This window comes from Schistocerca serialis, chromosome 1 (genome assembly GCF_023864345.2).
Source record: "Schistocerca serialis cubense isolate TAMUIC-IGC-003099 chromosome 1, iqSchSeri2.2, whole genome shotgun sequence".
Classification (NCBI taxonomy): Eukaryota; Metazoa; Arthropoda; class Insecta; order Orthoptera; family Acrididae; genus Schistocerca; species Schistocerca serialis.
This window is the reverse complement of record NC_064638.1, coordinates 534190594-534212837: the sequence shown is the minus strand read 5'-3', so window position 1 is coordinate 534212837 and position 22244 is coordinate 534190594. Positions and strand designations below refer to the sequence as shown.

The following is a 22244-nucleotide window of genomic DNA, read 5'->3' as shown; positions in this document are numbered from 1 at the left end:
ATTTCCAGGAGTGTAGTAAAAAATATAGTGAGATGAAACCTTAAATAAGACCAACCGGCTTACAGAAATAAAAGAATGTGTTGCATTACTTACTAAACGATTACCGTATATGCAAATACAACATGCACAAGTGAGGCTCTAGCGAGAAAGATACAAGTGATAGTGGTGATACTCAGTGAGCCACATTCTAAATGAGTGTCCTAATAGAAGTTCCCTGGTGGCATTACAACCCTACCACTACTGTTGTAGTGTAGTATGCTTTTACTTACATAACAGAAAACCATGTGTTTATGTTGTCACTTACAACCCTCTTACGAAAGTTAGTTTAGTTTCCAAATAAAGTACACCGTGGGAGGATAGTCCTGTTAATAGGAAAAGCTAATCAATACAGTTATCCTTTTTACAGTATTTGACCGTGTGTCGTGTCTAACGGATAAGTAAAACTATTCAATTCTTTTCCTATAACCTTATCCTGGGGTTAGAAAGAAACACAGTATGAATAGTACACTACTGGCCATTAAAATTGCTACACCACGAAGATGAAGTGCTACAGACACGAAATTTACCGACAGGAGGAAGATGTTGTGATATGCAAAAGATTAGCTTTTCACAGCATTCACACAAGGTTGGCGCCGGTGGCGACACCTACAACCTGCTGACATGAGGAAAGTTTCCAACCGATTTCTCATACACAAACAGCAGTTGACGAGCGTACCCTGGTGAAACGTAGTTGAAATGCCTCGTGTAAGGAGGAGAAATGCATACCATCACGTTTCCGACTTTGATAAAAGTCGGATTGTAGCCTATCGCGATTGCGGTTTATCGTATCGCGACATTGCTGCTCGCGTTGGTCGAGATCCAATGACTGTTACCAGAATATGGAATCGGTGGGTTCAGGAGGGTAATACGGAACGCCGTGCTTGATCCCAACGGCTTCGTATCACTAACAGTCGAGATGACAGGCATCTTATCCGCATGGCTATAACGGATCGTGCAGCTACGTCTTGATCCCTGAGTCAACAGATCGGGACGTTTTCAAGACAACAACCATCTGCGCGAACAGTTCGATGACGTTTGCAGCAACATGGACTCTCAGCTTGGAGACCATGGCTCCGGTTACTCTTGACGCTGCATCACAGAAGGTGTACTCAACGACGAACCTGGGTGCACGAATGGCAAAACGTCATTTTTTCGGATGAATCCAGTTTCTGTTTACAGCATCATGATGGTCGCATCCGTGTTTGGCGACATCGCACACTGGCGTATCACCTGGCATGATGCTATGGGGTGCTATTGGTTACACGTCTCGGTCATCTCTTGTTCACATTGACGGCACTTTGAACAGTGGACGTTACATTTCAGATGTGTTACAACCCGTGGCAATACCCTTCATTCGATCCCTGCAAAACCCTACATTTCAGCAGGATAAAGCACGACCGCACATTGCAAGCTCTGTACGGGCCTTTCTGGATACAGAAAATGTTCGACTGCTGCCCTGACCAGCATGTTCTCCAGATCTCTCTCCAACTGAAAACCTCTAGTCAATGGGGGCCGAGCAACTGGCTCGTCACAATACGCCAGTCACTACTCTTGATGAACTGTGGTATCGTGTTGAAGATGCATATGCAGCTGTACCTGTACACACTATCCAAGCTCTGTTTGACTCAATGCCCAGGCGTATCAAGGCCGTTATTACGGCCATAGGTCGTTGTTCTGGATACTCATTTCTCAGGATCTATGCACCCAAATTGCCTGAAAATATGATCACATGTCAGTTCCAGTATATTTGTGCAATGAATACCCGTTTATTTCTGCATTTCTCTTTGGTGTACCAATTTTATTGGCCAGCAGTTTATTATATTAAAGCTAGGTCAACGCAGTTACAATTTCATTTAGTGGTTTAGAATATGTACGAACGGTTGACAGCCTATCCATGCAGTGAAACAGTGAAGTATGGGGAAAGCAGAAGTATGAATTTTGCCCACTCTCTTGCTACGTTTAAGTAGCTTCTTCAAATAAATATTACATCGCGTAAACTACTTTTGTCCACACAGTGACGTTATTTGACTTCTACACCCTTATGCATTACATTTTTAAAAGAGAAAAAGCCCAAGAGGAACTTTAAGGAAGCTTAAAAAATTTGCTGGGGAACCTTTAGATAAGCACTTTCCATAACCAACAAACTTAAATACTAAAATACTTAGTTACTAAGGCACACACTTTTTATACTGAACACTTCATTTCAAGATAACCTCTTTCTTACTAGAATTTACTTTCAAAAGCTATTACTACTTGAACTATCTCTCTATAGTCATTATCAGATTCTAGTAACTTTTCTTCACTCTTCCTGAATTTTACGTAAACAAACTGTTAACACTTTGCAATAGTTAACAAAACTTTTAAAACAAGAATAGTTTCACTTTGTTTCTCTCTAATGTACTAAAGCGTGGACGTGTTATTATTCTAATAAAAATTTTCATTATTCGATCCATTGAAACAACTAAGACATGTTTTCTTTAACTATTGCTCAAGGTGAAAATATTTATGAATTTTTTTTACTTTATGATGGAAAACTACTATTAGAGTCACTCTATTCACTCTATTCATTTTACACTCTTACACTACTGAGATGTAATTTCATTACTACAGGATTTAGTCCCTCACCCAAATATCTCATTATTTACGCAAAAACAAATCAAATGGTGCCTCATTATATTAACTTAGAACTTCATAAGTCTGTTTATACTAACGTTTAATACACCACCTATCAGGAGGTTTGACACCATACTTCGTTCGAAATGCACGCTGTACAACTGTCGTCGATTCACTTCTGCCGTACTCAATAACACAAAAAGCTTTCTGTTGAGCGGTCGCCATCTTAGCATGAACTGACGCTGACGCCTAGTCAACAGAGCCTCAAGCGAACAAATGTACTACTAAATGAAACTTTATAGCTCCCTTAATTCGCCGACAGATAGTGCTTAGCTCTGCCTTTTGTCGTTGCAGAGTTTTAAATTCCTAAAGTTGTGGTATTCTTTTTGAATCACCCTGTATAATAAGATTATCACTACAGAATGTATAAAACTAATAGAATTTTTGTAACTCTTCAACTTACTGTTATTTACCCTCAGCCTTTTTATACTATTACATACTATATTGTAATACGCGTGGGTTTGGGACATGTAATAGTCAATCCCGTATTTTAGCAGACTTTGTTATTATGATCTTGGATTGGAATAAACGAAGCGCACTAATAGTAAGTTTTACCGTTCAGAAGCTTCATCAAAGCTGCCTAACTACATAACAAGAGCCCTGGTTCTTATTAGCGACGAATCAAGTGAACCATGTATTCATTTGAACACGAAAACAGTAAACTTTAAGTTTCTCCGAACTTTATGTACAGAGTATAGAGTAGAGAGATAAATAAATCCTGGTAGAGGAAATTTTGTTATTCAGAGGGCCAATGAGGTGGTTGATGCCACTCAGCGGAGAGGCCCATCTGGATATCAGAGGCGGAATTATACATCTATAGATATGCTCATCCAGTCTTAAGTCCTTCACCTTTTCGAGAACTTTTGAGGAAGAAGTTAATAGTCGAACGAGTCGATTATTACTCATATCTGTCCTAACAGGGCCTTTGTATGCGTGTGTGTGCCTGCGTGTGTGTAACTGTGTGTGTGTGTGTGTGTGTGTGTGTGTGTGTGTGTGTGTGTGTGTGTGAGACGGCATTTCACTTCATTAGTGTAATGTAATTGTTGAATGTTGCAGCGCACGCGACTCCAACGTGGTACGTGTGTCGGTCAATGTTGAGGCGCAGAAAAAAAGTAACCTTCAACATGACGTACGAGGAGCTGTTGCAGAGAGAAGTAGGCGCCTACAACCTCCGCGTCAATATCGACCACCGACAGGTAGGCCTGCCAGCATCTATAGAGTGCAGCTGCCGCACCACATGCGACTTTTGCTTGTATTGTATGTTGTCCATGAGATCTCCGATGTCAAACCATGGCTCACACAGACTTTAATATTTTTGAGGTAGATTTCATTCAGTCATCCCCAACTTCGTAACCTTTTGTTTCATATATACCGCTAGCACTAAGAAGGATGAGAAAGTCGGCTGTGCTTTATCGACTAAATTTTTTTTATGAACAGCACTTTATTCCCACTGTAGGCAATACCTGCACAGGATAATTAGTGAACACACAGAGCCTCTCACGTATAAAATATCAATCTGACAAAAATGTTTTCCAGTGCAAGGTCTCCATCATTAGTTTTGTGGTAACTGAAGATGACTCACCTACGAAGTCTCCACTGTTCACAAATTTTTGTATGACCCCCACAATACAGAGAACTCCTTGGTTTCCCTGTGAGAACCGAAAGACATGGGCATTCCTGGCAATGACCAAACAAATGCATAAGCTCAGGAAGCCATTTCTAAGAACTCGTGGTCAACATAAATTCCGAAAGCTCACTTACGCATGCACTTAAGTCGCATTATTTTACAAAAGTGGAAAAGGAATGGATGAAAAGTATTCGACTAAAAAACAGCGAACACCAATAAACGCAGAACGTCACTTTTCCCTATCAAGGAAAATCTGCAGTATAGTATCTCATCTTTGTCGCTCGTATCTTCCTCGGATACTGCTACGAATTAGGGTGAGAGGACTCTCTCAAATGTATCTTTTGCGCGACCCACACACGTCCAGTCTCAATAGAACTAAGGCATAGATCACATCTCGAGCAGTCACTTCGACGTATCTTAGTGAATGATGTAACGACAGTAGCCTGCATTTTAACCCTCCAACTGGGAATCTAAGGCTCTGATTTTAGTAGTCCACTTATGGGACGGCTCTGACAACGTGATACCGGCTGCCGTTTGTTTTACCCTACAAGAGTATTCAGTCAGCTCCACATCTGTTCACGTATGAACCTCAAACTTCAACTCCTGCACTTGTTATCTGTCTAAACGTAATTCGTCCTTGTCACCCATACTTGTTTACTTCTTTACAGTTTCCTCTCCTGGTGTTGGAGGTAAAGATGTATGACTGATGTATGATTGGAGGGGGGGGGGGGGGGGTTGGTGGAGGAGAAACGTAGAGGTACGTCTTCCGACACAAGTCTTGCCCTGAGACGTTTTCATCCGCTCATTTACTCCTGCTGCTTAACCTTCAGCTCCGTCTACAAAAACTCTCAGTTCACTCGAACATTTCACGTAACGATGTCACAGTTTTTGAATTGACGCTGTCTTACATTACTCGGAAAAATCCAGTGTTGGTTCGTTGATTATGAGGATAACAATTACTAAAAACCAGTTTGTCGAGTGCCTTGGAAATTCCACTCATTATCACCATCACAATCATCAGCACATACAGGGTGTCACTCCTAAGAATCGGCAAACGGATTTTCTCTGATTATTTGATTGCTACTTTCACTTCGGTTTTGCAGTATGCAACTAGAATAACATCATACTAAACTGCTCACCACGTCTTTCATGCGACGCCCAAGGTCGACGGAAAGTGTTGGTATGTTTTCTGTTACAAGAAAATGATGTTTAAAGCAGAATTTTATGGGTTCATTTGATAGAGTGGATAAAATTAGACTAATGCGACGTTCGTTTTATCTAAATGTACTAACAGGGAGAGAAAAAAGATGAAGAATAGTCAGTTCTCCTGCAGCACAGCACCACCCTGGCCACACTGACTGTTACCTTCTTGCAGAAGCACTACTTTGTTGCCGCTGGAGTACTGGTTATTTTTCGTGCTTTACTGTCCATGGTGCCAGATTCGTTTTATCTGAATGTAGAACAGCTCCGCCCTGGCCCGTGATGACTGCCAACGCAATGCAGCAGTGTTTCTCCATCGCTTCTAGGGTACTGGTTATTTTTCTTTCTCTACTCTACCTAGTGCGATATTCCTTTTATCCAAATGTACTGACAAGGACACTAAAGCACGATGTACAACCAATCTTCCAGCAGCGACATAGCAGTGCTGCTGCAAGGCTGTAGAAATCAGTGCAGGCCAAGGCAATGCTGCGCTCCTGGAGAACTGGTTACTCTTCGTGTATTGCTGTCCCTTATAATATATCTAGATGAAACGAACATCACATTAGATTAATTTTTTACCGCACTATCAAATGGGCACGTAACATTCTGCTTTAAACATCATTTTGTTTGTAACAGGAAACAAACCAACACTTTCCTTTGACACTGAGTATCACATGGGAAAAAAATAATGAGCAGTATTTGTTTTGGCTGTATCCAGCTGCACACTGCAAAAACGATACAGCAATTATCTGCCGTAACATCAGAGAAAATATACTTAACGATTCTTAGGGTTGACACTTGATATATTGCTCATGATGAATGTGAGGAATTCAAAGACTTTCTACAGAACAACTGTTATAGTTAAGTGTTACGACTTACTTATGGGCGTCATCTCCAGTTCTTTACTGCGAAAAATAGAAATTCAATGTGATTTTGTAGCTGTAGCAGTACTGATGTATCAGCGATCGCTTTGGTAGAATCGCTGCATGACGTTATTTAATGATGTATACCGGTGGCTGATTTAATGTATGTAACATTATGCATTTGACGAGTTGAACCACTCTCACTCAAGTGCAGTTGGCATCTGACGCACTATGAGTGCCATTACTACAGTGGAAATTCTTGGCAAATAGAATTTACGACAATATTAACATTCATATAATTGTCGATGTATGATTTCTGCTGACATGATTTTGTGGGCAGGTGGTGCAATGCGTGTTACAATGGGGGTTACTTCGGCGAAGTGAGTGTGAGTACTGCATCCACCGTGTGATACGTTCTGAATGTAGGATAATGTCCATTTTCTAATTATGACATTTGATGAGTAGTAAAACACAAGAGCTGAAGCACGGATCCCATACCGCTGTCGTGATAGTACGTCAAAGCTTATCGTCTATTCTTTATTAATTAATGTAGCCCACAACATTCTTTCTTTACACAAAGTTGCTACTGAACGTAATCTCTGTCAAAAATACCATCTCTTCCCTGAGGACTACTCGCAACAACTCTCCTTAACATATCAGATAGGCATTACGCCACTTTACACCAATTCCATCTTGTGTGTGTCGCCAAATAGTTGTCCCCGAACACGAAAACAGGGATAAACAGCTAGAGTTTCGAAGGTGCGAAATTCAGGCTCTGCTTTGGATGGAGGACTACAGTCCACTTCCGTTTGCCTGTCAGCCGATTTCCTTTTAGTGAGTCGTACACTCAAACAGTGTTGTAGTGGCGTCACCAACCCCTTTGTCTTTCTTTGACGTCCAAGCGTCTGTGTCCGTCACATGCATACTTGAACTACTGTTGTCGACGTTGGTTTCCTGTAGGTTTTAGCGAAAACAGACATCTCACTGGAATGTTCACAATAGCGCACTCTCTGCCCATTTTTCATGTTCATAACGAATCCTACTCACACTAGAGTGTTTCTTGCTGCTGTTGAAGTACTCTTCATTCATCTGGCAAGAATACGTATTTTCTTCCCACGTCACTGTACTATATTGAGCCTTTGCATTTATCCTTTTCAAATTTCTAGCATTCCTACTACCTTCAAACTTTGGACACTCCATCCTCCAGTCGTGGAATGTTACGACATCGCTGGTTATTTCAAATTTTTATCGTGCTCCCCTCCCCGTTGTCAGTCCAATTCTAGAGATCCGAATGGGGGTTAATTCGGAATATGATGCCAAGTGGTGAGACCTTCATGACACTTATATCAGTTGCAGGCCACATACCCTGTCAATACACGATATCTGTCATTAATGCAGTGGTTTACATTACGTTCTGCATCCACAAGCCGTTGATCATTGCTGATTCTTTCGTATTTGAGGAGCAGTTTCCACTCCAACAGCCATGAACCTCCATCTGTTCTTCCACCCTCTTTGGAAAAACCGTTGGCAGAGCAAGGGTGACATCTTATGCTGAGCGTCTTCAAATGTCACTGCTGATAACTTTCATTAAAATACTAGTAGAAAAAATGGTTGCGTACGAAATACGGCCCCCTGATCACTGTTTTATTTTAGGTCTCAGGTATCACCATTATCCGTGTTGTTCAGAATACAGTTACTTGTCCAAAAACTCTGGTTCCTTTTCAGTCTTTTTCAGTCTTACTGATAGGTGACAACGACCACTTTCTTGAATTTCATCGTGTAAGGTATCTTTTTGGAGACCACTGCTGCTGCTGTAAATATTTTGTGCTCCCAGCTGCTTCAGATTCTGCAACAGTAAATGAGAAAGAAAAGCATATCTGAGTTATAGCAAGTAATCAATAGGTGAAAGATATAGAAGTATTGATAGTAATGGGTGACAGAGATACAGTTTTTTGGAGAGTTGTGAGTGTGTGAGTGTGTGTGTGTGTGTGTGTGTGTGTGTGTGTGTGTGTGTGTGTGTATGTGAGTCGGAACAAAGCTGTGATAGCTCAACATTAATAATTTGCTGCAAGTAGCTGCCTCACCTTTTATCTATCTTTTCACTGAGACAGTTTGTCAATACGTCCGCAGTCTCCGAACATGTATTTCAACTACTCGACAAAGAGGCTTGTGTGCAAATGATCTGAATTTTGCACAAATTGGCGTCATGTTCAAAAGTATTCAAATTTGGGGTAAATTAGCATTATGTTTAAAAGTTGATTCTTCCAGATTTTGTTAAAAATATTTATTTGGCCATGATTGTAATACAAGAGTACACATTACTTGTTTCGACCACTTAAACGGTCATCTTCAGGCGAGAATACAAACAGGTGTCTGTTGTCTGAATTGATGGAGTAAGTAAGACATTTCGTTACTATAATGGTAACATCCTCAAGAAAATATTGCTTACAGTCTTTTTTACGATGTATGTATGTTACACACTGCCCAAAAGTGGTTGTCGAATATGATATGAATTACAGTCATTATGCCTGGCCGCAGTGTCTGTCAAAGTTAATCGAATAAAAGTAGCAACTACGTTGACCGGTTAACTTCTGATTGTGTGGCCAGGCAAAATTACTGCACCTCATGTCATATAGGCAACGACGTCTGTGCGATGTACCTGTGAGCATACGTACACTGTACCTGTCAGGCTGGCTGCTATTTTGATCTGCTTGGTTTTGAGTGTCACTGTGGTCGGGTATGATGGCTGTACTTCAAGTCATATAAGGCAACTACGTTTGTGCAGTGTTCCACGTACGCATATTGTGGATACGATTGTAGGTGACGTTTTCCTAACGAAGTTATTATTCGCACGATTTACACATCATATTCTGAACTGAAGATATCCGTTTAAAAGGTTGAAAATAGTAATCAGTGATTTCTATATTGTGATCTGATCCTAATGAACGTCTTTAACAAAATATGCACGATCAACTTTTGAACACAATGCTACACTATGTGATGAAACGTACCCGGACACCTGGCTGAAAATGGCTTACAAGTTCGTGGCGCCCTCCATCGGTAATGCTGGAATTCAGTATGGTGGTGGCCCACCCTTAGCCTTGATGACAGCTTCCACTCTTGCCGGCATACGTTCAGTCAAGTACTGGATGGTTTCTTGGGGAATGGCTGCCCATTCTTCACGGACTGCTGCTCTGAGAATAATTTCGGTTGATGAGGCCTGCCACTAAGTCGGCATTCTTTAGGATTCAGGTCATGACTCCGTGCAAGCAAGTCCATTACAGGATATTATTGTTGTAGGCCGTGCATTATGAACAGGTGCTCGGTAGTGTGGAAAGATGCAGTCGCCATCCCCAAATTGCTCTTCAACAGTGAGAAGCAAGAAGGTACTTAAAACATCAATGTAGGCCTGTTCTGTGATAGTGTCCCTCAAAACAACACGGGACGCAAGCCCCTCCATGAAAAACAGGACCACACCATAACACCACCGCCTCCGAATTTTACTGTTGCACTACGCACGCTAGCAGATGACGTTCACCGGGTAATCGCCACATTGTGTAACGTGATTCGTCACTCCATGCAATGTTTTTCAATTGTCCAATGATTACGCTCTTTATGCCAAGCGAGACGTCGTTTGGCATTTACTGGCAAGATGTGTGGCTTATGAGCAGAGGCTCGACGATTAAATCCAAGTTTTCTCACCTCCCGCCTAACTGTCATAGTACTTGCAGTGGATCTTGATGCAGTTTGGAATTCCTGTGTGATGGTCTGGAAGATGTCTGCCTATTATAGATTGCGACGCTCTTCAAATATTGGCTGTTACTGCCAGTCAACAGACGAGGTTGGCCTGTACGCTTTTGTGCTGTACGTGTCCCTTCACGTTTCCATTTCACTATCGCAACAGAAAAAGTGGACCAGGTATATATAGGAGTGTGGAAATCTCGCGTACAGACGTATGACACAAGTGACACCCAATCACCTGACCACGTTCGAAGTCCGTGAGTTCTGCGGAGCTCCCCATTCTGCTCTCTCAAGATGTCTAATGACTACTGAGTTCGCTGATATGGAGTACCTGGCAGTAGGTGGCGCACAATGGACCTAAAATGAAAAACGTATGTTTCGGAGTGTTCGCATACTTTTGATCACATAATGTAAGTTACAGAAAATTCAGATCATTCGAATACTTCGGAACTTGACATTAATTAACACAAAATTGACACTTTTTGGATACTTGCTAACATGTCGCAAAATTCATATCGTTCTGATACTTTTGACCATGGCACTAAGTTACGTAAAGTTCAGATCATCCGGATACATTTGGACATGATCCAAAATTCCTATCATTCAGATACTTTGGAATAGGGCAACTGAGTTACTGTTTGCCAGCTCGTCTGCAGAGACAGTATCGGCAGACATCGTGGCACGCGTAAACTTACCTTTGTGTGTCTATCGGTTTCTGTTTCAGCCGCCGACGCGTGCCTTGTGCTGTCGATATCTCAGAATGAAATATAAATCTTAGCACATATAAATCTTTACTGGAAGAAGGAGAATTATATTTACTTACGAACCTCCAGCGCGCTGGAGTACTGCTTCCCTCCGCTTTTCCCAAAGCTCCATCCTCCCCCCTCCCCATTCTATCTCTCTCGTCTCAATCTCTTTCGAACCCACCCCCCACCCCCGTATGTCCGCTAGTGTCTTTATGGTGTCTTTCCCCTGGATGGTCGGTACCATTTGGCTATAACCTTTCATATACACGTGTATCTGGAACGCCTTTCTCGTTGTTTGATTAAACTGTTACGTGTCATTTTACTACCGTTAGCGGCCATAATTTTTGGTATATAGTGCTTTGTGAAAGACAACTTTGCGATTTAATGTCTGTTCTTTCCTGGGAAGCGTCAAAAATTGTTTTATCTTCATACAGTTCACTAAGTTTTGTTAAGTTGAAGCTTTTCCTCTTGTAAAGGGTTGGAAGTGATGAAGGTATTTTATATCCTAATTGTTTTCTTTTAATACGAATTATTCGGTTCACATTTAATGATTTTTACTTACCATCATGGCATATGAATTTGTCATATGCATAGTATGTTACGCTGCTCTGCTTTACTTTTCGATGATTTTTAATAATTTCATTGGTTTGGTAAAAATTTTAAATGCATGAATTTTATTCTTGACTTGTACTGCTACTGCATTAACTGTTGTATTTTTGATGATTGGAGGATACTGTAATAAATTTAAAAGATATTTCCTATATCCTGGTACGGCACACCTTTCCCGATGTTTTCTTTATGGCAGCGGGAGGAGTGGACTGCCAGTTACCTGTATACTGTGTAACTGTTTATTTGCTGCTTTTTATAACTTACGTATGTTTTTGTTAGCTTGACATGGTTCTTATACTTCCTGAAATACACTCCTGGAAATTGAAATAAGAACACCGTGAATTCATTGTCCCAGGAAGGGGAAACTTTATTGACACATTCCTGTGGTCAGATACATCACATGATCACACTGACAGAACCACAGGCACATAGACACAGGCAACAGAGCATGCACAATGTCGGCACTAGTACAGTGTATATCCACCTTTCGCAGCAATGCAGGCTGCTATTCTCCCATGGAGACGATCGTAGAGATGCTGGATGTAGTCCTGTGGAACGGCTTGCCATGCCATTTCCACCTGGCGCCTCAGTTGGACCAGCGTTCGTGCTGGACGTGCAGACCGCGTGAGACGACGCTTCATCCAGTCCCAAACATACTCAATGGGGGACAGATCCGGAGATCTTGCTGGCCAGGGTAGTTGACTTACACCTTCTAGAGCACGTTGGGTGGCACGGGATTCATGCGGACGTGCATTGTCCCGTTGGAACAGCAAGTTCCCTCGCCGGTCTAGGAATGGTAGAACGATGGGTTCGATGACGGTTTGGATGTACCGTGCACTATTCAGTGTCCCCTCGACGATCACCAGTGGTGTACGGCCAATGTAGGAGATCGCTCCCCACACCATGATGCCGGGTATTGGCCCTGTGTGCCTCGGTCGTATGCAGTCCTGATTGTGGCGCTCACCTGCACGGCGCCAAACACGCATACGACCATCATTGGCACCAAGGCAGAAGCGACTCTCATCGCTGAAGACGACACGTCTCCATTCGTCCCTCCATTCACGCCTGTCGCGACACCACTGGAGGCGGGCTGCACGATGTTGGGGCGTGAGCGGAAGACGGCCTAACGGTGTGCGGGACCGTAGCCCAGCTTCATGGAGACGGTTGCGAATGGTCCTCGCCGATACCCCAGGAGCAACAGTGTCCCTAATTTGCTGGGAAGTGGCGGTGCGGTCCCCTACGGCACTGCGTAGGATCCTACGGTCTTGGCGTGCATCCGTGCGTCGCTGCGGTCCGGTCCCAGGTCGACGGGCACGTGCACCTTCCGCCGACCACTGGCGACAACATCGATGTACTGTGGAGACCCCACGCCCCACGTGTTGAGCAATTCGGTGGTACGTCCACCCGGCCTCCCGCATGCCCACTATACGCCCTCGCTCAAAGTCCGTCAACTGCACATACGGTTCACGTCCACGCTGTCGCGGCATGCTACCAGTGTTAAAGACTGCGATGGAGCTCCGTATGCCACGGCAAACTGGCTGACACTGCCGGCGGCGGTGCACAAATGCTGCGCAGCTTGCGCCGTTCGACGGTCAACACCGCGGTTCCTGGTGTGTCCGCTGTGCCGTGCGTGTGATCATTGCTTGTACAGCCCTCTCGCAGTGTCCGGAGCAAGTATGGTGGGTCTGACACACCGGTGTCAATGTGTTCTTTTTTCCATTTCCAGGAGTGTACAATTTTAACCATGTGGTTCGCATATCCTGAAGCGAAACGTTCTGTATTTTTGACGTGTTCTTTATCATGTGGTAACAACTCTATCGTACATGAATGCCATTTTGGTGTTTTATCTCCTGTATGATGATTTGAAAGTGAGTCCCGATCCGAAACTAGTCACCAAGTAAATGAAAACGAAATTTGCAACTTTGGCTGTTTTACGTTGTACCGATTATATTTACTGTTAAGGGAGACCGTAGGTAATGATTGAGCCATTTTCTACGGGAAATGGATCCCGAAGTCTACATTTCAAATAAATTTATACTAATTTGCGTAATACTTCATCCCGAATTCAATTGCGGATCTCAACCACGCAGATGGCTTGTTTAGAGACTCGTGTTACTGGGAACGTATCCGTATTTTAGTATCGTATACCCTCGCTCGTGAAAATTTTCGCTATTAATTATAATGCGTAAGATATAATCACCCATTAGAAACTTGATTGCCAGCATGCAACACAATAGTACACAAAGTGTCACCTGTGTCTCCGATATTAATTAGGAATACTAATCGGAAACTGATTACTGACGAGGATTATCTTGTGCCGGCAAATATACAGATCAATAGGAAGCAATTCCTTACTGTTCTGCAACTATTACCTATTGGAACGCTGCAGTGCTATGCGACAGCAGCGAAATGCAGAAATTTCTGCACACGATGACGACTGGTGGAGGGACTCTTGTTGATATATGTTTCTTTGTAATTTTCGCGAAATTTTGAAGTATCCTTGTTGATTAAATTATCAGATATTAATTCGTAAATATCTGCACGGTCTTTGTGATACATGTTTCCTATCACTGCATGTCACGATCTCTGCCAAACATGTGCCCTAATATTGAATGTAATCATGTGCGCTACAACAAACCCTATAGAGAACGAACTACATTTAGATCGTTTTTTTACAAAGAACTTCTCTCTGAAGCAGCTTGAAAGTTATCTTCTAAATGTGCAAACAGTTGGTATTTACGCCCCTGAAGTCCTTCATAATCTTCCACAATCTATCCAGTCTGGTCACTGCGTTTTATATTCAACCTCAATGTTATCATTTGATATGCGAAACGATTTTTTATTAATTAAGAGTGAAGCAACCTGTTCTGAAGGGAGTTAAGAGTATACGTTTGTTTTATACAAATGTGTGAAATCCAAAATCAGCGTTGTAATTTCGCAGCGAAGAAGCACCTAGTATTCTCAAACTACATTTGTTCCCTAATTTAACAGAAAAAACCTTGAGGACACTTTTCCTTAATTTCATTAATTTTAAATTATTGCAATAGTTTACGCAATGACGCGCTTTTCATATAATGCCATTGACATTTCTGCACCACTTTCGAGGAAGGTTCCATATTTGTTGTAAATATTCTATTCATTCAGAAAATACACTCCTGTTATTCTTTGGAACTCTGCTTGACCACGAAGATTCTATCAACTTAATCACTGTAGGCTATAGCTTCTCGAAAACTGTTCACATGTTGACATAATATCAAAACCACTTTAATTTGCAACGATAGAAACTAGAACAATGTACCACAGGAAACTAAACAAGCAGAAACATAGCACGAAATTTTTGACAAGGTATTCTAATTCATACTACCAGTGTACCTCTACAATTAGTACGTAATTTTCTTTCTCTCGGCGTTTGGCATATTGTAGAAAGTTAACAGTGAAAATAGTACTGCCAAAATTCCGTAATCTCCGTCATTGCTATCTTCACTACGCCTACAAAAGTAATAAGACGATGGCAGTCCTTACCATGAGACAGTTCCAGAACTGTCGAAGACAGAGCATACCATACAGGGCTCCCAGACATCAATTTAATAGTGTGCAGGTGACAATTCCCAATGTACAAATCGTCTCTTTAATTCCTTATGCTGAGGGAGGTGTAGCTCCCAATTTAGTTGAATGAAGGCTGATATTCTAAGAATATGTAGCGTACAGTCAGTGGCTAGAGCATCAAGGAGCTACATTTGTCGCAATGCAGCAATATACAAAGAACATTCCTCAAGGAACTTCATGGCAGATTAAAACTGAGTGCCGGACCGAGACTCGAACTCGGGACCTTTGCCTTTTGCGGGAAAGTGCTCTACAAACTGAACTACCCCAGCACGACTCACACCCCCTCCTTACAGCCATCGGTAACGGAGGAATTAGAAGCGGAGTTCAGACGTGGATAGAATAGTGATACAGAAGGGAACCAGCTGTTTTTTTTTTTTTTTTTTCAGACTAACTACCGCAGCGGTTGCTTTGACTGCAGTAGGGAAACTCTACGGCTGGGTCCGGATTTGGACCCAACTTCTCCCATATATTAGTACAGTTTTTAACCATCGCGAAAGGAAACGTTCGGAAGATTGTATAGAGGCATTACTAGCACTTACCCATAACTGATTTGGCTCTGAGCACTATGCGACCTAACTTCTGAGGTCATCAGTCGCCCAGAGCTTAGAACTAATTAAACCTAACTAACCTAAGGACATCACACACATCCATGCCTGAGGCAGGATTCGAACCTGCGACCGTAGCGGCCACTCGGCTCCAGACTGTAGCGCCTAGAACCACGCGGCCACCCATAACTGACGTCAAATAGATAGTTCGAAGATAAACAGATACTGAATATTCAGGATCTCACGGACAGGACACTGACTTGTTGCAAGGAGTCATGTCACAATGACACTGACAGCAAAAGCTCTGTCCATTGTATTCCACAATGAAAAAAGGGTCGTCCTAGCCATTATGGTCAACAATATAGTAGCGAAACGTCGGATTTCTGAAGATCCCTAAATTTTTGCAGTACTTGCCGAGAAAGGGTTCGTCGCATTTATGGTCGTTGTTCGATGCGTGATTTTCCATTCCCTTGTTTCTAAACGCAATGGTGAGAGATACCTTAACGTCAAATTCTGACACTAAAGAATCTTGTTTCAGTGTTTCTGAAGAACATCATTCTTTTTCTGCGGGGCTAGATAATGATTGATGACATTTTCTTGTTGCAGCCCGTAGATGACCTGGAGGTGGAGGTGCGCATGCAGGAGCAGGCGCCACTGCTGCTGGTGGATGTGCCCACGCTGCAGGAGAGCCACGAGGTGCTAGACTGGCCGGGCAATGCCAGTAAGTCGCCAACACTTGTGCTAAACGTATCAGGCAAATGCGAGGTTCAGTCCGGGCGAGATGTTTAAGGATATCGACACAGGACTTTTAATTTATGAAATCTTGTTTATGAGCAGTGTTCGTAGTGACTATACCTAACAGGGATTAACAAGTGAAGAATGGTCACGTTCTCAGTGGCCTAGTTGTTTCATGAACCTATCCGACCATTCACACCCAACAAAATGTGATTTCGTATGAGAAGTAAACATAGCATCTTGCTCGGAGCGGACATGGATTGGCTCTGAGCACTATGGGACTTAACTACTGAGGTCATCAGTCTCCTAGAACTTAGAACTACTTAAACATCACACACATCCATGCCCGAGGCAGGATTCGAACCTGCGACCGTAGCGGTCACGCGGTTCCAAACTGACGCGCTTAGAACCGCACGGCCACACCGGCCGGCCGACATGGATTATAGGCCACTCTTCAAAATACTGAGACACAAAGAACAAAGAGACTGTGGAAAACAAAATTTTAATAAAGATATTTGAATTGTACTCAGCTGTGTGTGGAGGCTGGAATTTGATGATGAATGACTGCATAGGAGTACATCAAGTAAATGTAAACTCAAGTCGCAATATGGACTATTACATCATTTTCATATGTCTGATTCCGTTTCTTCTCCAACAGTTGCATTTCCGACGAAGACAATAGTGGCTATTGCCGAAAGCCCTGATTTTCGTATGGAGTTAAAGCGACAAGTGCACCTGGAACATTTAACGCAACATTCATTAACGGTTGTGGTTTCAGTAAACGTATCTTCCCATAGGGAATATATCAGAGTAAAATATCATTAAGCGCAATCTGATACGTTCCACATCATTTAGGTAAAGAAAGTATTCAAATAATCTTGGGGAAATTTAAGCAACCAACCACTGAGTTCTTACTCAGAATTACTACTACCAACATGCACACTTGTGTGTACGTATTGAAGTGGGGACCTAGAAACGACGGAGAGGCTTCGTCCCCGCCATATCCTTCAGTGGTACACAAACCAACAACAGGCTACCGCAGTCGACTCTCCCCACCGCCGCCCCACACCTAACCCAGGGTTATTTGTGCGGTTCGGCCCCCTAGTCCCCCACCCCAGCCCCCCACCCCCCTGCCTCCGGGGCGTCTCATTGCAGACGTGTGTAACCCCAATGTTTGCGTCGTAGAGTATTTACTGTGTGCGCATACGTGGTGACAGTGTTTGTGCAGCAATCGCCGACATAGTGTAACTGAGGCGGAATAAGGGGAACCAGCCAACATTTGCCGACGCGGATGGAAAACCCCCTTAAAAAACCATCCACAGGCTGGCCGGTAAACCAGAGCTCGACACTAAACCGCCGGTCGTTAGATCGCGCGGCTAGCCATGCGGGCACATTCACACTTATTCGCATGCAAGCCGTGCTCACGCGAAAGAAGGAAAACAATCCGTAGTCTATCTTACAACCACAAGATGATCCACTTCCCATTGTACCACCTCCAGTTGAGCAGTTTACTAAACGAAAACTCTAAACATGCTGGCTGCCACCATCTGATCGTATGAGACACCGATCTTTCCTGTCATTTCGTCTTTCGGTATTTTGCCTCTAGCGTGCGCTACGTTTACCAAATCTACAAACTGCAAAGGACTGAAATGCAATAGGGAAAATCCATTTTCGTAGTCATCGGTTTACATCTTAGGCCTGTATCGATTTTATCCTGATCAAACATGTGTTTTCCGAGTGTCAGTAGTTTTGCGCAGATGGGGTCTACAAATTAGCTGTTCCATTTACTTCAATACAGTGAGAAGGGAGTTCAGATTGTTCAAAACTATTTTTTTAAGGTCTTATACAAGCCACTTCCTCGCTGCTGAAATTTCTTTATTATGACCACCAAGATGACGACCATAATGGTAAAAGTGCGTAATGATCAGAGATGAAATACTATTCTACTCCAATATTTAGAAATTTCGAGTGGTGGCAAAACGTTTAGTCATCAGTCATTGATCACTAACGTGAGCCTTCGCCATTAAAAAATCAAACAATTTAGCAGTTAGCAAGCAACACAGGAATATGGTTGTTGCCAGGCTGTTTGATTTTGCTGCTTCAGCAAATATGTCAGCACTGATGTATCTTTTTCCATCCAATAATAATAAAATGTTCAATTTCTCCAGCACTTCACTCCACAAGAGACAACATCGTTCACATTAATCTACATTTTGAAACAGCCAGTAGAAACAATATAACACAGTCAAATCTGAATGCAGTAGAGCATTTACGTGGATCAATCACAGATTGTGGGAGGAGAAAAACGGCAATTCTGATTCCAAAATCGATACTAGAATGTTAACACTACCATATAGACACGGCAGTGGGACAACAGCTAGCCTATGTAAATACAACGACATTGCCGGGCAATTATAGTTCTTAGGCACAACAGGAATGCGCAGAGTTTTGTCGCATTACGACACAGACAAGTTTGCAGCTGGTCTTCGTTACAGGTTCACCGTGCAACTTTGAGTCCACCCACTGCTTTTCTCGCGCTCTGGACCACCGCGCTGCAAACAAAGGGCTGTACAGCTGCCACGAGAAGATATGTCCACACTTTCAGAAGGCATTCCTTACACATAGTGGCAGAAAATATGTTATTTGGACGTGGGTACTGAAACGGAATATTTCCATGTTAAAGCTCCGTTTCTACAACCATTCTACGCAAGAGTCTTCGGAAACACACAGGAAAGCAACTTATGAGCAGTGTGAAACATAAATGTTCAAAATACGATTGTTGGAACTTAAATAGTGGCAACTATTTATTCACAACCTATAAAAAGAGTTTCATGTTTGTATCAGTTACTCTCCTTCCAAGGCCGGCCGCAATGGCCGATCGGTCCTAGGCGCTTCAGTCTGGATCCGTGGTACCACTACGGTCGCAGGTTCGAATCCTGCCTCGGGCAGAGATGTGTGTGGTGTCCTTAGGTTAGCTAGTTTTAAGTAGTTATAAGTTCTAGGGGACTGATGACCTCAGTCCCATAGTGCTCAAAGCCATTTGAACCATTTTTTGTCCTTCAAAGTGGTCACCAGCGTTGTGTAGAACCCGCTGCCAGGGATGTGGAAGGCGTAGTATACCGTTAACAGAGCCTGTTCTGTTAATGGTGCGAATGGAGCGGTCTACTGCCTGTCGAATCTCAGGAACAGTTCTGAAGCGAATGCCACGAAGTCAAACTGAAATGTCAGTCCAACGAATGGCGTCATTATGGGTCGCCGCGATAGTCGAAAGTGCGTCAGAGCCCCCGTATGGTGAAAGTTATTCTCGTGTACGACTGTGATGGTGTTATTCTAACGCATTACGTTCCTCCATGGCAGACCGTCAATACTCATTATTACCGTTTAATTTTGGAGCATCGCCTGCGAACAGCTTTCCGCAAGAAGCGGCGACGCTTTCTGCGCAACGCAACCATCATTTTGCACGACAATGCGCAGGCTCATACAGCGCAAGCTGTGGCTCCTCAGTTCGGTCGATGGAACTGGGAAGTACGGACCATCCACCATACACCCCGGACTTAAGTCCTCGTCACTTTGATTTGATTCCGTAGATCAAGGAACCACTTTGAGGCATTCGTTTCAGAACTGTTCCAGAGATTCGACAGGCAGTAGACCGCTCCATTCGCACCATCAACAGAACAGGCTCTGCTAACGGTGTACTACGCCTTCCACATCGCTGGCAACGGGTTCTACACAATGCTGGTGACTACTTTGAAGGACAGTAACAGGTGCAAACATGTAACTCTTCTGTATCGATTGTGAATAAATAGTTGCTACTATTTAAGTTATAACCCTCGTAGTTTGTTGGCTGTGTTTGGCTCCAATGTAAAAAGCTGTAATTCTCAGTTTCATTGTCAGTGTTTATTGTTCTAACTGAACCAAAGACTGTTGACACGTGCCTCACTTTATTGCTTTTGTTGAAATACGGCTGACATCATTGCTTGTTTTGACACGCAACTAATTCCATTGGTCTGCTTGCATTAAGAACATAGCATAAACTGTTTTGTGTTCATCACGGTTTTGGTTTGGGGTACAGTGCAATGGCAGTGTACTCAAATTCAGAGTTGTTAGATGCTCATTTGCTGTACAGATTAACAGCTGGTAAAGCCTGTGAGACTCAATGTTTCTACCGGGAACGTTTTCCAGAATTACGATACCTCGAAAGGAATATGTATGAAGCAACTGGTCGTTTTAGGGAGCATAGGACGTTTCAGCCGACTAGTCGCGACTGGAGGAGGCCGAAGACGCCCCAGCTGAAGGAGGAACTCATTCGTGCAGTTGACGACAGAAATAATGTCAGCGTAACACGATTGTGAAAATGCGCAATCGATAACATGTGCGCTTGTGAAGGCACTGTCAGCATACGATCTACCGGTACACTGCTGCTAATGTTTCAAACACTTGAATCCTCGCCTTACTGCAAAAGTACTGTTCACGGATGAAGCTTCGTTTCATTGTGACGAGACCGTAAGTTTTCATTATCATCACGTATGGAGTGTCGACACCCTCACGAAATTGTGCAGTCACGTCATCAATAAGGATTTTCTGTCAGCACTTGGCCCGGCAATGTTGGCGACTTTTCGTCGGACCATGTTGCTCCACGCACCTTCAACGGGGAAGCTTACCACGCTTTCTTAGATAATAGTCTGCCTGTTCTGCTAGAACATATGCTTTTACGAGTGTGACTGAACATGTATTCATGGGTCTACTCCCAATTTCAGTGTAATTATTCGTAGGATTCTAAATAACGCATTCCGCGACAGCTTAACAAGTACAGGTGGACCAATTCCTTGGTCTCCACGATCTCCGGACCTAGATGCACTAGACCTCTATTTGTGGCGGCATTTGAAAGCTATCGTGTACGGAACCGTGGCACAAGATGTAAAATGTCTAAGTGTACATATTGTGAAAGCCTGTGAAACAATACTGATAAGATCGTCAGGGATTCAATGCGACGGCTGGTTCAACCTTGTTTTCTTGCTAACGGAATACATTTTGAACATTTCATTCAGGAAAGTGTTTCACACTGTCTTGATACGTTCTTCTCCTGCGTGTTAAAGTGTTTCAGAAACTGAGCTCTAACTTGTAAATAAAGCATATTCCCATTTAACATTTTTTCTTCCTCCAAGTGTGAAGAATATTACGTGAAAGTTTGACCGTGTCTTTTTGTTACACCATACATAGGATTGTCCGCCAGTGAGTCGGCTCCCCAGATGCTGGGTGCCCTGTTTAGTGCTTCAGCGTTTCAAAACTTTGCCTCTGCTACGGGGCGTCTTGTGTCTGTCTACAACCACCTTACAAAATGCGACTTTCAGATTGTATACTGCCTCATTCCTACTATAATTCATTCTTAAATTATCATTATTATGTAATGTCTTCAGTTTTCTCAGTGTATGTTTCATTTGTGCTACACACTGAGATGACAAAGTTACGGGATAGCACATACACATACACAGACGCCGGTAATATCGGGTACACAAGATATAATAGGGTAATGCGCAGAATTGGTTTCCGACATGATTATGGCAACACGAAAGGAATTAACAGATTTGAACAGGCTATGTTAGTTGGAGCTAGACGCATGGGTCATTAGACGTCAGAAATCGGAATCATTAGGAAAATCAGTATTCCGAGATCCATAGTGTCAAGAGTGTGCTAAGGATACCAAATTTCAGGCATTACCTCTGACTGCGAACAACGCAGTGGCCGAAGGCCTTCACTTAACGACCGACAGCAGAGGCATTTGCGCAGAGTTGTCAGGGTTAACGCTGCAGTCTGGAACCGCAAGACCGCTACGGTCGCAGGTTAGAATCCTGCCTCGGGC

At 43.0% G+C, this 22244-nt stretch overlaps 1 protein-coding gene across 1 annotated transcript in view; it reads left to right on the top strand.

Moving 5' to 3' along the window:
• Positions 1-3836: 3836 nt before the first annotated feature.
• The window catches only part of LOC126411655 (inter-alpha-trypsin inhibitor heavy chain H4-like), a 43503-nt gene continuing 25095 nt past the window's right edge, over positions 3837-22244 (top strand). The window contains exons 1-2 of the mRNA XM_050081383.1: positions 3837-3908; positions 16256-16370. Of these exons, the coding sequence (XP_049937340.1) occupies positions 3837-3908; positions 16256-16370 (187 nt within the window). The remainder of the gene's footprint in view (positions 3909-16255; positions 16371-22244) is intronic.